Raw genomic sequence first — 17,959 nt, 5'->3', positions numbered from 1 at the left:
CCTACCATTTATCGTGCACACACACACACACACACACACACACACACACACACACACACACACACACACACACACACACACACACACACACACACACACACAAAACTCTGCAGACTGTTAATTCACTTAACTGCACTTCTTTAGGATATGAAGGAAAGTGAAGTACCTGGTAAAACCCCACATGGGCACAGGAAGGACATACAAATTCTGTACAGAAGCCCCAAGAAGTAGGAACCAAACCAGAAAAGAAGCTGCAAGGCGAACATTCTAATCACTATGCCATATACCACAGCACCCATAACTGAATTACTATGAACTGTAATTCATGAATAAGTGATGGAACAAATACAACTACTTACAGACCACTCCAAATACATGCAAGCAAGAAAAATAAATAAACTTCAGATCAAGTGCAGTGTCACACAAACAGAGACTAGTAAAAAAATTAAATACCTGGAACTCTTTGGGGATAGGCCCATAAGGAAAACTGATGTTGAGTGCTTGCACATCTTCCCTTTTCCTAATGTCTGTCCAGGGATTATATGCTACAGAAGGAAGTCTTTTTGGAATATCGGGATCAGGGGCCAAGGTGATATTTTCCATTGGGTACAGTTTTAAGAATTCCTATATTTTGTAGAACAAATAAAAAATACATTATTTACCAATGACTTGTCTAGTACATGTCATATATAAAAACTCTGAAAATATGACTTTAGTTTACTTATTTTTAAGAAGGTAAGTGAACTGGTCCATCTCAGATGCCATCAACCATGTCAAACTTCCTGTATTTTTATGGGAGGGAAACCATAGTAGATAAGAAAAATCCAGCAAACAAGGGAAATATGCAAACTGCACACATGATGACCACAGGTCAGGGTTGAACCCTGGACCCTCAATCTATGAGTTACAGACCTTAACTGAGCCAGCATCCTGCAAACTTTTACAAAGAAAAATGGATAACACTAACATTTATTAAAACAATGCTCATTGTGAAGGTCATGTTGAAATCGTAAGCAAAAAAAAAAAAAACTTTCATAAAATAACTGTAAACAAAATCACTAAATATGATACAGTTACTGCTCTGAACAAATACTGACCTTTAGGTAACATTATTTCCCTGCAAAGACAGTCCTGCAGTTAAACATACTTCACCAGAACAGCAGACAAAACACCTGCGATCTCTCTTACTCAGGGTGTGTCAGGTATTGTATAAGAAGGTGCGTACAGCATAGGATGAGCCATGTATGAAGAGTATCTTTAAACAAGCGAGGAAATTCATCAAGAAATTGTTTTATGTGAAATAAAAAATGTGTATACACTTGCTTTAGTGGATCCAAAGACTCTTGCCAGCCATGAGCTGACCCCAAGACATCATTTATTTGTGTGGCATTGAATATTAACTGAACTGGAAGTCTTGACTCTGTTTTTTCATTTAGTTCTCACCCACCCCTCTGTTTTTTCATTTAGTTCTCACCCACCCTCCCTGGTTTTGTTTTGATGTTTTTTCTTGGTGGCTTTGAAATTGCCCGCCCCTCTTGTAAATTTGTGTTTGGATCCTCCTTCTGGGCCCATCTCATTTGCTCACTCAACTGAGTGCAGTGAGATCATATTCTGATTTAAGGCACTCCTACTGTGTACAAAGAGAGCATCTGGGAAAGAAAAAAAAATTTTTTAAGCTTGTTTCCTGCCTTTCCTGTAAGTGGTCTAGACTGTTTGTAGGCTTCTGAGTCCCCAAGCCTTTCTGTGTTGGAGGGAAGCCTTCTAGCTTAATTTTGTTTCTTAGAACTAGCCAGTTTTCTAGTTTCAGCACTCAAATCTGTTTCTTTAAACTCCGCACTTGTTCAGAACTCGTAAGCACTACATAAGCTGCAAATTACTACAGCACTCAACTTTCCTCACTTGTCTAGAGGAAAGCAGTTTTTTGTACTTAATAAATAAGCACCTATCCAGGCATGTCTAAGGGTCAGCTCCCGGTGATTTCTCCTGTCTACCTGATGAATCTGGGCATCTTGGGGCAATGCAGCAATTGCCTCATGTACACAGACAACCCTCTCCTCCTACCACCCAACATTACAACCTGTGAGAGATGCACTTATATAGCCAAATTGGAAGTAAAGCTCTCTTCACCCAAGACTGGACTAGACAGTCAAGAGGAGAAGGTAAACACTTGCACCACACCACACATCACATAGTCCCTCAAAACCTACACCACCAAAACACACACATAGAAACACAAAACACACACCTGCATTCACGGAAGCTATCAATAAAAACCTGCCCAGGCATCAGGGACCTCCAAAGCAGAAACGCAAGCAAACTCCACCCCCCAACACAACCCAAATGACACACAGCCCACAAACTCAGTGTGCCCCTCAACCACAGCCCATAAGGCATAACGTACCCAACACTCTAGTCATAGGTGACTCAACAGTCAGGCCCACTGATGTTCCACTCACCAGGCTAAACAAGGAGAAAGTTACTGTCAGCTGCCTGTCAGGTGCCAGGATCCGCCACATAATGCAGGCACTCAGGTCACTCCACAACAAGTACAAATGTGACACTGTCATTGTCCATGTTGGTGTGAATGACCTGAGATGTACCTCCCTGGACTACATGAAAAGAGACATGGAGGAGCTCTCTGATCTTGTAGCCCAGGCAGGTATGACCCTAGCCCTGAGTAGCATCCTGCCATCACTCAGAATGATACCACAGTACAAGGACAAAATGATTGACTTCAACAATTGGCTAAGCTTCTGGTGTCATTCTAAGGGGTTCCAGTATTTGTCTGCCTAGGACGACATGAACGACAGACCATGATGCTTTGCCAGAGATGGCCTGCACCTGTCGCACTTGGGATTCCGGATACTGGCTAAGGCTCTTGCCACCCCTATAGTGCCTTTTTTTAGGCAAGGTTCAAATGACAAATTCACCACTGTAACAGGTACAAGCAAGCAAAATCTGAGGGTAATGCTACTCAATGCTAGAAGTCTAAACCTCAAAATGCACTCACTCGAGGCACTCCTTAAAAGGGAGAACATCGACATCTGTGCAGTGACTGTTCAAAGCTCCAGAGAGCACCCCTGCATTACCAGGCTCCAGAGAGCACCCCTGCATTACCAGGCTATAATTCATACCACACCTTTCGGCCACCTAACCTTGAACGAAGCACTAAAGATGGAGGCGTGTCCATATTCATTAAGGATATCCACACCTCCAGGCTAGTTGCACAGCATAATGCATCTGAGATTATCCAAGTGCAACTAACTCTGGGCAAGACCGCAATCCAAATTGTAGCTTGCTACAGACTCCCCACCATGCCCCAGGAGTCCCACTCCTCCTTTCTTGATACACTGGAAAGTATTAGGGTACAACCCAACACCCTAATAATGGGCGATTTCAACTACCCCACCATTAACTGGGAAAACTACTCATGTACCAACTCTTTTGCTCAATGTTTTCTGGAATTCATAAATTCCAACGCCTTGGATCAACTTATTCACATCCCCACCAGGGGCAGCAATATCCTAGATCTGGTCATTACCAACATGGGCAACCTGTGTTCCACACCACAGGTCAATTCCTCGTTGGTCAGATCCGACCACAAGCTAATCACCCTAGACATCCACATCCCACCCCCAATTAGGGAAACCACTGTAAAAAAACTTCTCCAAAGCCAACTTTACACTTCTTAAGACAGAAGTGGCAAACTTCATGACACCCACGCAGATGGACAATATAGGTATGACTGCTGAATCCTACACAAATGCACTTTATAAGCACTTACACAAGTGCAAATCATGCTATCCCTAACAGAACCAAGATGCTATCCTCCAAAAAAAGGAAGCCAATCTGGTGGTCCTCTGCCATAAACAAACTCTACAACAGAAGAAAGAAACTGTTGCAAAAAAGAGTAAAATCCCATGACTGGAGCAACTCCCTGGTCAACCTCAGTAAGAAGCTGAGATCCCTCATAAAATCCTCCAAAGCTAGTTACGAAAACAAAATTGCCACTGACTCTAAAGACAAACATAAAGCATTCTATAGCTATGTCAAGAATCTAAATGGCAACACTCAGATTTGCTCCGAGTTACAGCACAATGGCACTAAATATACAGAACCAACTAATATTGCCAACATCCTGGCAGATAGGTTCAGTGCTAACTTTACCCCCCTCTCACCCCCCTACAGGGTCCATATATATACCAAAAGAATGCAAAGTTCCTGTAATCACAGCTGCACAGGTAAAAAAACACACTCTCCAAAGCCAAGAACACAGCATCCATGGGACCTGACAATATCCCAGGCAGCATTCTACACGAACTACAGAATGAACTGGCACCCTACCCAAGTACCATGTTCAATCATAGCCTCACCTCAATGGCACACAGTGACAGTTATCCCACTCCACAAAGGGGGAGCCACGACGGACCCCAGGATCTACCGCCCCATTAGCCTGATGAGCCTGGTCTGCAAGGCCATGGAATGTATCATCATGGAACTCATAAACAAAGACATTGGTAATCTCCAAACTCTGGACCCTACCCAGTTCGGGTTTGTAAAAGGCAGATCATGTCTCCCAAACTTGACTGACTTCTTTGAAGCAGTCACCAAAGCCATAGATGAGGGTAAGGTGGTTCACACAGCTTATATAGATCTCGCCAAGGCTTTCAACACCATCCCCCACTCTGGAATTATAGATAAGCTCACTAAACTAGGTATAAATCCCTATGTCACAAGATGGGTTGCCAACTGGTTCACGGACAGAACCCACACTGTGAAAGTAGCAGACTCCAAATCCGACTTCAGACCAGTGACAAGTGGAGTACCACAGGGTCCAGTCCTGGGTCCTCTCCTGTTTGGTATCTACTTCTCTGAAGTACAGGCTAACACAGAAGGTCTTTGGCTAACAAAGTTTGCAGATGACTGCAAACTAGGAGCCATAATCGAAACACTTAACGATGTGGACATACTACAAAAGGGCCTCACTGAGACAGATGCCTGGTGTCAAAGCCATGGCCTGAAGCTCAATGCCAAAATGTGTATTGTCATCCCCTTTGGTAAAAACTCTGTACCCATGAACTACCCACATAAGTGGTAGTCTACTTAATACCGAAAGTGTGATAAGAGACCTTGGGACATAGGTGGACAATAGTCTCTCCTTTGATAATCACATCGGCACAGTGGTCAGGAAATCCTTCTACATGGCTCACCTCATCACAAAAGGTTTCTCATCCAGAAAAAAAGAGGTCATTGTTCCCCTCTACTCATCACTCAGACCCATTATACAGTACAATGCCCCTTTTGGTATGTACCTCACAAGACATCTACAACAACTGGAAAGGCCACAGAAATACCTCACAAAGGGAATTACTGGTCTCAAACAGAAGCCCTATGCAGACCGTCTCAAAAAACTCCAGCTTTACACCGTCACATATCGCCTACTCAGAGGCGATCTCTGCCTAACATGCAAAGCTATGTCAAACCCAGAGTTGTTGGACATGCTCCACTTAAAGAAATCCCAAACCCTCAGTGCTACATGCTCTAGGGACCTAAACCTTGTCACCACAATAAACTTAACATGATGGAGGGATAGATTCCTGTCCCAGAGACTTCCCATACTCTGGAACAGACTACCTATCTATGTCAAACAGAGCTCCTCATTAGCACTCTTCAAGAAAAATCTTGATGATTGGATGGGAAATACGAAATTCACCCCAGGGATCACTTCTGTGGCTCTGCTCGACAGGGGCACAGGAAAATAATTTTCTTGGGTGGCGAAAGCCATGGTACCTTTTTGGCTAGGCTTATATAGGCCCTTGGGCTAATAGCCTAGTACCTACCTATGAACCTATGAAATGGGCAAAGAACGGCTAGGAAGGGTGAGCACATAAAGCAATTTAACATGCACAATACTAATAAACACTGCTAGACCAACTGAAGCAACAGTATGAAAGAGTAAAAATGCAGATAAGCATAAATTCAAATAATAATAAAACAACCATACTGACATACAGTGAACTAAACAGCTGAGAAAAGTGAATGGCAGAATAAAGTTCAATCATCCTATGCTCTGAAAAATACATAAACATAGATCTTTTTAACCCCCTTAATAATGACCATTTTCTAGAAATCTGTCTGCAAACTTGCATTTTTGGCTATTTTTGCTGCCTTATAATATATCAAAGCATGTTGGCTCCAAAGCAGTTTGAAGTTTTCATAAGAAAATAGCATGATTACCTACAAAACACAATTGAGCTCTGACCCTCAAAGGCAAAGGAACAAAGCATTTCAATTTCTAATATAAATAACCATTTTAACATCACTCTTTTAAAAATACGAAAGCAGCAGTAACCACTGAAATAGCTACAATGAAACGATTAACAGAGTGTTTCATACCAAGGTACGTTAAATACTAGGACATACAAGCCTGAAATAGAGCAATGTGGAACAAATACACCCAGACATTTCCAAGAGTAGCAGGAACAATAAATCTGGTAATTGACAGAGAAAAGGTGATGAATTACACTTAATAAATGATGATAGCAATTAGTTATAAACTTATTTTAGTTCAAAAAATGTAAATTAATTCACATTCAACTTAATAGCGCTAATATTTTAAAAGTGTCCCCGATTACCCCTGCTTACTTCTGGATTTGTTACTGATTCTGCTGAGATTTGTCTCCGATTACTTGAGAGCTATGCTGGGTACATTATAGGTGCTGAGGCTAGCTCTCTTGACAAGTATCAAAGAGTAAGCTAAATTTACTTTATTTATTTGAAATTTGGTAATCACATAAGTCGACTGATCAATTCATCTTTTTCAACCATGACCCAAGGTCACAGAAGAGCAAAGTACATAAAACAATACAAAAACTGATAACAAAAGTGAAAATGCGTGATACAATAACGTATATCAAAAGTATATATGAATACAGAAAAGTGGTATCACGAAACAATGATATTCATAATAAATCCAAATCCCATCGAGCTACGCACTCGAGAGACTTGAACCTCAGCACTGAAATAAATAGGACATGCTGGAGGGACAGATTCATAACCCAGAGGCTCCCTTCACTCTGGAATAAAATCCCAGTCCAGGTTAGGCAGAGTCCCACATTGACTCTCTTCAAGAGGAATCTTGATGAGTGGATGGGAGATCGTAGGTTTACCCCGGCTATCACTTCTGTGTCACTGTTAGACAGAGGCACAGTATACTAACCTCAAAAAAAGGCATAGCAAAATTAATTTAAAATGGGTGGCGAAAGCCAAACACACTCTGGCTAGGCTTATGAATGCCCTAGGGCAGATAGCCTAGTATGAACCTATGAACCTATATCAAGCAATGTGTAAATATGCGCAACAGTTACAGAATGGGTTTCTCAGCAGAGTGATACCTATACATAGTATTTATAAATGCTCCAGCTACATTAAGCCTACAGGAAATTATCTGGTATTGCAAAAGCAAATACAGCCAGTTTCTTCTAGTAGACATTCCTTCAGTTTAGCCCCGAAGCCATCCAATGCTATTTGAGAATTATTTTGCTAGGTAGCTGATTCAATGCTGCTGGCCTGAGTTTAAATAAGACCCTTTCCCCTAATAGTCAAACCTAAGATGTTATATACCCTCAATGGATACAGAGTACAATATAAAATTCCAAAGTTTGGCAGTGAAGGCCAAGGAACCCCTTGCAAATGGTACCTATAACCAAGTCCAACTTTAAGAGTTTAGTACAAAAATTTCAAGCAAAGACAGCAGGATGCTCAGCTAGAAAAAATCCACCTGAGAATGCCGTTTTACCCTTAAGGGTTGAAATGCAGATCACTGCCGAATTTGACAGAAATTAGAGGGGTTTTACTTTTGATGCAATGGTACTCAGTATACACTCAGTAGTGGTACTGAGCATCCCAGTCTGGACAGATGTCAAGTAAATCTCAATGGAAACTGCATGCACTGCAAAACATCAGACAGACAGTGAAATACAACAATGGGTTGTTCAACAACAAGCACATTAACAGAAAAAGGTCATTCTACCCTTAGGTGCTTTAAAGCAACTCGGTGCAAATTTGACACCATCACTCAAATGAAAAAAAATCTGAAAAATGATACAGTCTGCTATATGACAACTCAGTATAGACAATATCATGAACAGAGCTGCATTTGCATCCTGAGTAGAAGTTATACTCTCTTTCTTGCAACAGAAATGACAGATTGTGACAGTAAAAGGCCTAGAGACACCTATACTTGATACCTAAAATATAAAAGGCCTCATATTAGTTCCCTTAAATGAGTTCAGAATCAAATTAACAAAAGAAAAAAGAAAAAAAAACAGAACACACAGAATAGTTGTGCAAGATCCTACCATAACCATAGATGTCCTTCTCTTCCATGTTGTAGTAGGGATCCTCCACCTCAGGCGACCCGAACTTTGGCTCCTATTCAAACGTTTTCAGCCTGGTTGCTGTTGGGGCGTGGGACGTCACACATAGGGCCATAAACCAGGGACCTTAAATGTGACGTCTGCATGCACACACCTCAGAACTAACTACCCAGTCAGACAGTAGGCTAGGAGATGCCAAAAGATGTCCTTCAGACAGGTGGAATGCCGCAGACTGTCCAAAAATAACCTAGTGCCAAGTAGGGGCTCTGTGAAGGTCCACAGACCTGTAGATATGAAATTATGGAGTCAGGAGGAAGGGAAGGGAAGGAATATGCAACATGGAAGAGAAGGACATAGTACAGTTGTGTACACTTACCATAAATGTAGATGTTCGAGTGTATTCACTGTTGCAGTCATTACATTTGGGGTAATCCTGCTGGCAGGTTGCCCTCAGTCAGCCTGAATTCCAAAGTCTTGGGTCCTGCGTCGGCTGCCATTGCCCCTTCCCTGACGTCAGATCGTCTATATACATATGATATATATATATACATATGATATATATATATATATATATATATATATCCCCAAAAAACTATAAAATCCCACAGAAAATATAAAATAACCACCAAAAGGAAGCAGCAGTTCAATCAGGATGAAGGATTTTTCCAGCTAATAATCCAAACGTCAATGCTGAGTTAAAACTTCTTTATTTCAAAGAACAAAATGTGAGCGCTTTCGCAGAGATGCTCTCTGCTTCTTCAGACATTACAAAATCAAGCAGTCATCATCAGTTATATAGCAAACATCAATCAAGCAATGATTCAATTAACCAAATTAGCTCAATCTTAAAATTACTACTTGGTAGTACTGTTGAAACAACCTGCTTCTATAAAAACCTAAAGAACACATTAGATACCAAAGTATCCTATATAACACTTAGCAAAAAGTGCACCAACTAAAACAAAAACATAAACTTTACAATGATACATAACTCTAAAATAAATATGTATAAAACCCTTAAAATATGAATCTTGAGCCCATCTACCGGAGGGCTCAGGCTTTAAGAACATGCTTAATAGTAACACTTTCATTTAGACCCCTCCCCCTATGTGCTGCCAGTCTAAAGATCCATTTTAACTCAGCCTGTTCTGTTAGATTAACAATATCACCCAGCCTGATGTTAGGATATTGTACATGCAATACTTAATAAAATACATGGTCAGATCCTTCTAAAAGTGTATGCTTAGCTAGCGCACTACAATCTTGCTTCCTTTCCAAACAATATACATGGTCTCTAATCCTCTCTCTTAATGATCTGTTGGTCTTACCAACATAGTATTTGAAACATCTGCCACAGTGTGCAACATACACAATATTGCGCGTGTTGCAAGTACTGTGATTCCTCAATTCCCATAGATAACCTGTATCCGGGTTCTTAAAGAAATGGGATGCATCTATAAATATACATTGCGGACAACTACCACATTTCCTTGTGCCAAATGGCACAAAATTTTCCACTGACGATGGACAAGCGCCTATATTCCTATAGCAAAGATGTTGCTTTAAACATTTCATATTTTTATAAGTAAACAATGGTTTGTCTCCCACTAGGTTTCTTGGTTTTTCATCAACCAATAAAATATTCCAGCTAGCCACTATTGCTTGTTTAATCTTATCTGTGTTGCCACCGAATGGTAGCAGCACTGATAAAGATCTATTAGAGCCAGTGGCTGGAATAGTTTCTATCTTTTTCTCTGAGAAATAAGGTTTGGCTCTATTGCCCCTCATCCCCGATACTTCAGCGTATCTCTCAACTATAAGTTTTTCCTCATAGCCTCTGGACAAAAAATCTGATTTTAGCCTATCCAACTCATCTTGTAACCTCACTTCCTCACAGCACAATCGTGATGCTCTGATTGCCTGCCCTTTCACAATATTCCCAAATATGGATGGATTGTGCATGCTATTCCTATGCAAAAAAGAAGCTCTATAACAAGCCTTCCTATAAACAGTGGTTTTAAACTCAGAACCCTCTTTATACACAGATACATCCAAGAAATCAATGCTTTTCCAAGAATGCTTTACAGTAAATCTAAGAAATGAACTACTGCTATTCAAGTTCATATGAAAGGACATGAGACTATCTGCAGTGCCATGCCAAATGAAAAAAAGATCATCCACAAAACGCCTATAAAACAGAATTTGACCATTGCCTAGCAAATGGTACCTTTCCCATGCCACCATGACCAAATTCGCATAGGCGTTGGCACAGCTAGTGCTCATCGCTATGCCTTTCTTCTGTAAATAGCAACCTTCATCAAAGAAAAACACATTGTTCTCCAAAACTGTTTCAAGTAATAAAGTCTGCTTTAACAACGTCAACTAAACCACTGTCCAATAACAATTCCCTAACCATCTTAACTCCATTTTCATTAGGAATGCAAGTAAACAATGATTCTACATCCATTGTGACTAATAATAGATCTTGTGTTGAGTCAACATTCCTAGCAAAATCATATAAATCTGATAAAAACTGTTCAGTGTCCCTTAATACATAGGTATACCTCTGAAGTACTTGTTTTAATTCAAAATCTAAATAAATAGACATTGGCTCAGTGAGCCAACCTGCTCCAGCTACAATGGGCCTAAAAGCAGGTTGCAAAGGATTCTTATGTATTTTGGGAAGCCCATACATTCTAGGTATTACTGGATGCTCAACCAAGAAATAATTATATAACTCATCATTCAACAGACCCAAACCTTTACATTCATGAAACATTCTATGCAGACTTATATGAATACCTTGCACTAAGTCAGGAGAGACCCTGTTATAAGCATCAGTGTTCAACATTTTTGTCATGGTCTCTTTATAATACACACTATCCATGACAACAATCGGGCCTCCTTTGTCAGCAGGTCGTATAGCAATGTTCATATTCTGTTTCAAATCATGCAGTGCTGACTTTTCTTCCCTTGTTAGATTACTAACATTAGTTCTTTGGAAGGTCTCAAAGCCTCCATACAAGTCATTTTCCACTGCTTTGACAAATAAATCAACATTTGCTGGAAGATGAGGCATAAAAGTACTTCTTCATTTAAATGAATGAAATTCATTTGAGGAAACATCCCCAAACATTAACTTCAATGCCAAGTTTCGAGCAAAGACCTTAACAGCTAAAATTGCATCACTTATATCAATATTAGCTGAAGGAATAAAACTAGTCCCTTTGTTCAACAAGTTAATCTCATGTCTTGATAACCTATACTTAGAAATATTCCATACTAGGTTGCCTGATTCCAGAGTTTTGTTAATGTACATACCTGCTGAACATGCGACGGCTCCCGCCGTTTCTGCACTCTCGGTTCGTCCATATATATATAAAAATACATGCACCAATATAAATTTTACCTTCATCTACAAGCAAATACACCACATAGGTTATATAAATCAGAGAAGGAAAGAAAAGTTCCAGCAGTAAAAAGGGGGATGGCGGGTGGGTAACCTGGACTGCAACAGTGAATACATTCGAACATCTACATTTATGGTAAGTGTACACAACTGTACTATGTTCTTTGTGTTTCACTGCTGCAGTCATTACATTTGGGTAGAGTCAATAAGCTATGGTTGGGAGGCTGGAGCTAAACAGCATTAGGAGCAGCTATGAGGCCCTGCAGAACTGCAGTGGCAAAGCCTGTCCTGGATTTAGAGTAGAGTGGCAGATGATAGTGCTTTGTAAAGGTATGCACTGAACTTCAAGTAGCAGCCTCTAAAATGTCTTTGATTAGTACTCCCCTGAGAAAGGCTGCTGAAGTGGCTGCAGCTCTGATTGAATGTGGCCTAATGCCCTTAGGCTCTGGCTTGCCATGTTGTAAGTAGCAGAAATGAATGCAGTGGCCTATCCACTTTGAAATAGTCTGCTTTGAGATGGCCTTTCCTAGTGATCCTGCAGCATATGCCACTAGTAATTGCTCTGTCTTCCTGAAAACTTTGGTTCTGTCCAAGTAGAATCTGAGCTGTCTGTGTACGTCCAAGGAATGCAGAATTCTCTCCCCCTTGTTCTGTGGATTTGGATAAAAAGTTGGCAGATGAATAGTTTGGTTAAGAGCCACACTGGATAGCACCTTAGGCATAAATGTTGGGTTTGTCCTCAGTGAGACCCTGTCTGGATAAAAAAAGATAAAAGTTTTCACAGCCATGAGGGCCTGTAGCTCTGAAACTCGTCTTGCAGAAGTTACTGCTAGGAGCAGAGCTGTTTTCCAAGATAAAAACTTTATATCAGCAGTAGCAGCTGGCTCAAAAGGAGGCAGGGTGAGGTTTTCCAAGACATAGTTGAGGTCCCATGCAGGTATTGGTGATCTCCTTGGAGCCGTACATTTTTGGCTCCTATGAGGTACTGCTTTAATAAAGGACGAGAGAAGATTGGTGGATCTGTATTGTAATGGGCTAAAATGGCAGAGGTATGAATTTTAATTGATGAAAGGGATAGGCCTTTGTCCAGCATCTCAGTTAAGTATTGCAAAATCTGAGGAATATTTGGTACAGCTGTATCAGTTCCTTGTGCCTGGTTCCAAACACAGAATCTCTTCCATTTCCCAGCATAAGATTTTCTAGTACTAGGCCTTCTGGCTTCCAAAATGACATCCATCACAGCTTTACTGAGAGGTGTGTTTTGTATGACTACATTATCCGCCATGCTGCCAGGTTTAAAGTTCTGAGTTGGCTGTGCAGGATCTGATTGTTTTGCTGGGACAGTAGATGAGGTATTTGAGGTAAGGCCCAAGCTGGGCATCGAGACAAGTTCCTTAGGATTGGATACCAGTACTGGCGGGGCCAGTCTGGAGCAATCCATATAATCTTTGGCTTCTCCTGTCTGACCTTTAGGAGCACCTTGGGGAGGAGAGGCAGTGGAGGAAAGGCATATACTGATATGTTTTTCCAGCTGAAAGATAGGGCGTCCACTTTCAATGCTTGTCTGTGATAAGTCCTTGTGCAGAATCTTTTTAGTTGGTAGTTGTGAGGGGAGGCAAATAGATCTATGTCCAGACATCCCCATTTCCTTGTTATCATGCTGAAGACTTGTGGATCCAGGTGCCACTCATGGGGATCCATGAGGTTTCTGCTTAGTTCGTCTGCCACAGTGTTTTCCTTTCCTGGCAGGAATTGTGCCTGCAGATGTACTTGGTAAGTCAATACTGTGTCTGCAAAGGGGGTAAGAATGCGTGCCCCCCTGCTTGTTTATATACCACATGACCGTGGTGTTGTCTGTCTTTATCAGTAGTTGTCCCGGATGAAGTAGGTCCTTGAAGGCTGTCAGGGCATTTTGAACAGCTAGCATCTCTTTTTGATTGATATGCAGATGCATTTGGTTTGAGGACCATGTGCCCTGAATGCATCTTCCTGCCATGTGGGCCCCCCAGGCATAATCTGATGCATCCATAGTTAGTGTCTGCCTGGCTGGGGGTAATGTGAATGGCTGTCCCTTGTTCTGGTGACAAGCTTTCGCCCACCATCGAAACTCCTGTTGCAGGCAGGGAATGAGAGTAATCATTGATTCTAGGCTGTGGCAATGTTGAGTCCAAACACTTTTTAGGTACCATTGAAGTTTCCTCATATGCAGTCTTGCATATGGAATGAGTAGGATGCAGAATGCCATGAAGCCCAAAGCCTGCGGAATTTTTCTTGCAGATAACTGGGCCTTTGTTGCCAACATTTTGAAATAGGTAGTCCGTTGCCTTTGTTTGTCTGGCGTGAGGTAAGCCATCTGGGCAGTTGTATTTAAGCTTGCACCCAGGAATATTATCTCTTGAGAGGGTACTTGTTTTGATTTCTTTTCGTTGACTGTGTACCCTAGGCATGTTAGAAGTCTTTGCACAAACGCCAGATGCTGTAGAAGAATGTCCTTGTTCTCTGCTTGAATTAGACAGTCGTCCAAGTAAGGATATATTTGTATTCCTCTTTGTCTGCAGAATGCAATTACTGGTGCCAGGCACTTTGTAAAGACCCTGGGCGCAGTAGATAAGCCAAAGGGCAGTGCAGAGAATTGGTAATGCATTGAACCAGCCTTGAATCTGAGGTATCTTCTGCATGATTGTCTGATTGGACATGCAGGTATGCCTCTTTTAGGTCTAAAGTAACAAGCCAAGCATTCTTGCCCAGCATGGGCAGAAGCTGCTGCAAAGTCAACATTTTGAATTTTGTTATATCCAGGAATGTGTTTAGAATAGATAGGTCCAGTACAGGTCTCCAGACCTTGTCCTTTCTGGGTACCAAGAACAATCTTGAGTAAAATCCTTGTCCCTGCTCTTGCTCTGGTACTTGTTGAATGGCCCCCATGTCCATGAGAGATGAGACTTGTTTTTGTGCCTCTGCCCATTGATTTTTTGGCAGATCTGGCCAGCTGTTTGCCTTTGGCAGGGTATGGAAATGGAACTTGTAGCCTTGCGACACTATATTTAGAACCCACTTGTCTTGGGTTATAATGTTCCAATTTTGAGAAAAAAGTGCTATTTTTCCCCCTAAGGGTGCTGCCAGGAGATAAGTGCTTGGTGCAGGCAGGGGGAAGTCATTGGGACTGTTTCCTGTATGGTTGTGATTTGTCTTCTCCAACTTTGGAGGTAGAAGCACCCCATTGCTTTGACCTGTATGAACCTTGAGCCTGTGATCTGCTTCTAGGGTGTCTGGATCTGCCCCTTCGAGGTCTGTCTGACACAGGAAAGGACCAATTATTTGTAGGCCAGTGTCTACTAAATCTAGGTGGCTGTAATTGTAAAAAATCTTTGACAGTTTGCATAGATTTAGCTTTGTCCTCCATTTTCTTTAACACCTCTTCTGCCTTAACACCAAACAGAATATCATGTTGTAAAGGTGCATCTAATAATTTAACTTTGACATGATCAGGCAGATTTTGTTCCTTTAACCAAGCATGCCTCGAACCCGTAACTGCGGCCCTGCAGGAGGCCTCCAAAGAATCAAAACCACATTGCAAAGTATGCTTTACAACTTGTTCAGCTGCATGCAATAAATCCTGCATTTCCTAGTTTTCTGCACATTCAGAGTTTAACAACATTTTCTGTTTAAGCAATGCCATGACATGTTGCTGATATTTGAGCATATGAAACTGACAGTTTAAGGCACTTATAGCCAAGGTAGCAGATGTGTAAACCTTTTTTCCCCATCTATCCAGAGCCCTGGAATCTCTGTCAGAGGGGGTAGGGTTTTTTGCTGCGGAAGCCCCAACTCCTTTGGGACCATGCGAAATAGTTTCTGGGTCTGCAGAAGGGTTTTTAAAAAGGAATTTATGAGAGTCAGGAACCCTGTAATATCTGTCAGGCTTAACAGGAGCTGGAGGTAAGGAGTCAGGGGTAAGACTAGACTCCGAAAACACATCATCTACAATATCTAACACAGGTGGAATGGCTAAAGGCCTGTGTTGAGGTAGTAAAAGGAAATCCCTGAGCCTCTTTTTAGATTCTGAAAAATCTTGGCTCTCCCAGTGGAAATGCTCCCTCATGGTATGCAAGGTTTCCCCAAAGGAATAGTCCTCTGGAGGAGAAGCTGAAGGTATAGATTCTTCAGCATCAGAATCCTCATAGGGGGGGAAGAGAATATTCCTGATCAGAAGAGGAAGCACAAGAAATAGAAACCTGATCTGAAGATTCACAGTCCGTCTCTTGCCTAGGCCTCTTATCAGGAGGGGGATGGGAACCCCTGATCAAGATGATCAAGTCTTCGGACATTTTTAGCATTTGTTTTTTGGGCACAGAGGTCTGTCCACGTGGCTCTTGAGTTTGTTTCTTTGCTTTAGAAGGTGCTTTAGTCTTTGCCTTTGAAGCTGAAGTCAGTTTAATGTAAAGATGTTTAGGTCTGAAAACACCCTCATAAGCCGGTGTCTGCTCAGCGGCTCCGGACCCATCTGAGGGAATAGTATCAGAGGCTTCAATACCTTGAGTTTCCAGTGGCATGGCCGACTCCACGTGGGAGTCAGTAGCGGCCTGCGAATCTAAAGTAGCGGGTGTCAGGGGCTGCAAAAGCGCCTCACTGAGAACCAGCAACTGGCTTAGGAGAAACTTTGTCTGTTTTGGACCTCCGTTGTTTATCTCACTCTTTTCCTTTGCATTTTTTGTGAACTCCGGTAGCCGGATGGCTATCCGATGACATTTCTGGATAATTAAACCGGCGTCCAAAATAGCTTAAAGCAAAATCATACAAACACTTAATAGTGCGTTGGTTGAACCTAGCACAAAACCAGCAACCAGAGACGTTGTGATCAGGGCCTAGGCAAGGAATACAGTAAGAATGAAAGTCCTTATGAGGTATTTGCTTTCCACAAGAAATACAATGATTTACTTTTTCTGACATCGGTCTGGAGCAAGAAAAATTTCCCCAACGGGGTACTTCGCTTTATTGAAGACTTCGGATCTGAAATTCGAACATGGAAATCTCAGGAGTCGGCCGACCAGCACTTGCGAACTGCTTCTGCTTCAGGCACCGTGTGGCAAGAAAGACTGAAGAAAATGGCGTTGGCTGCTTCTTTTATACCCCTGATGACCTGACGTCAGGGAAGGGGCGACGGCAGCCAACACAGGACCCAAGACTTTGGAATTCAGGCCGACTGAGGGCAACCTGCCAGCAGGATTACCCCAAATGTAATGACTGCAACAGTGAAACACGAAGAACATCTATGGTTATGGTAAGATTTTACACAACTATTCTATGTCCTTCTATTCTCATTTTGCAGTATTCTTACTGTGGGAGAGTACCACAGCTCAGGAATGAGGAAGGGTAGAGGTAGAGGATTTCAGAAATCCTTGCAGGATTGCCCTTGCGAAACCTGCTCTGGCTCTGGAGATATGGTCCAGTTTGTAATGTTTGGTGAAGGTATGTATAGTGGACCAGGTGGCTGCCTCAAGGATGGTAGCTGTGTCTAGGCCTTTGAAGAAGGCTTTGGAGGAAGCTACTGCTCTAGTAGAATGAGCCCTGATCCCCTGATTGAGGTCTTTTCCGTGGTATGAGTAGCAGAAACAGATAGTTTTCCTGATCCAACAGGAAATCGTCTGTTTGGAGACTGCCTTGCCCAGGGCTCTGGGATGGAAGGAAACAAAAAGTTGATTTGATTTTCTGATGGACTTGGTTTTGTCCAGATAAAATCTTAGTTGTCTGTGAACATCCATGGACTATAGTATTCTCTCACTGTCTTTCTGGGTAGAGGAGAAGAAGGTTGGTAAGTGAATGGACTGATTTAGTGATAGCTCGTTGACCACTTTGGGCATGAATGAGGGGTTGGTATGCAGGGTCACCCTGTCTTTATGGAAGATGGTGTAAGGACAGCATGCCAGGAGTTGCTGCAACTCTGAGACCCTTCTTGCTGAAGTGAGAGCTACCAGCAAAACTGTTTTCCATACAGTGTTTGGGTGAAAAAGAAATTCTCTGTGGGGTGGATCTTTCCTGCCAGGATAAGAAAAAAGAAGTTATAACATTCCATGTGAGTTGTTTATCTTGCCTTCATTCTTAGATATGGGACAGCTCAAGGCCAAATCCCTATCCCATGATGCACCTTGAGTTCTCACATCTTGTTTTCTGC

General features: G+C 41.9%; 1 protein-coding gene across 1 annotated transcript in view; it reads right to left on the bottom strand.

Annotated features, from left to right (window-relative positions):
- IDS (iduronate 2-sulfatase) overlaps positions 1 to 17,959 on the bottom strand; it is a 480,980-nt gene that overhangs the window by 94,442 nt on the left and 368,579 nt on the right. Inside the window, exon 6 of the mRNA XM_044057590.1 lies at positions 454 to 624. Within this exon, the coding sequence (XP_043913525.1) occupies positions 454 to 624 (171 nt within the window). The remainder of the gene's footprint in view (positions 1 to 453; positions 625 to 17,959) is intronic.

The sequence above is a fragment of the Protopterus annectens genome, chromosome 15.part0 (genome assembly GCF_019279795.1).
Source record: "Protopterus annectens isolate FY-2018-M chromosome 15.part0, PAN1.0, whole genome shotgun sequence".
Classification (NCBI taxonomy): domain Eukaryota; kingdom Metazoa; phylum Chordata; order Ceratodontiformes; family Protopteridae; genus Protopterus; species Protopterus annectens.
This window is presented reverse-complemented; position numbering and strand designations above follow the sequence as displayed.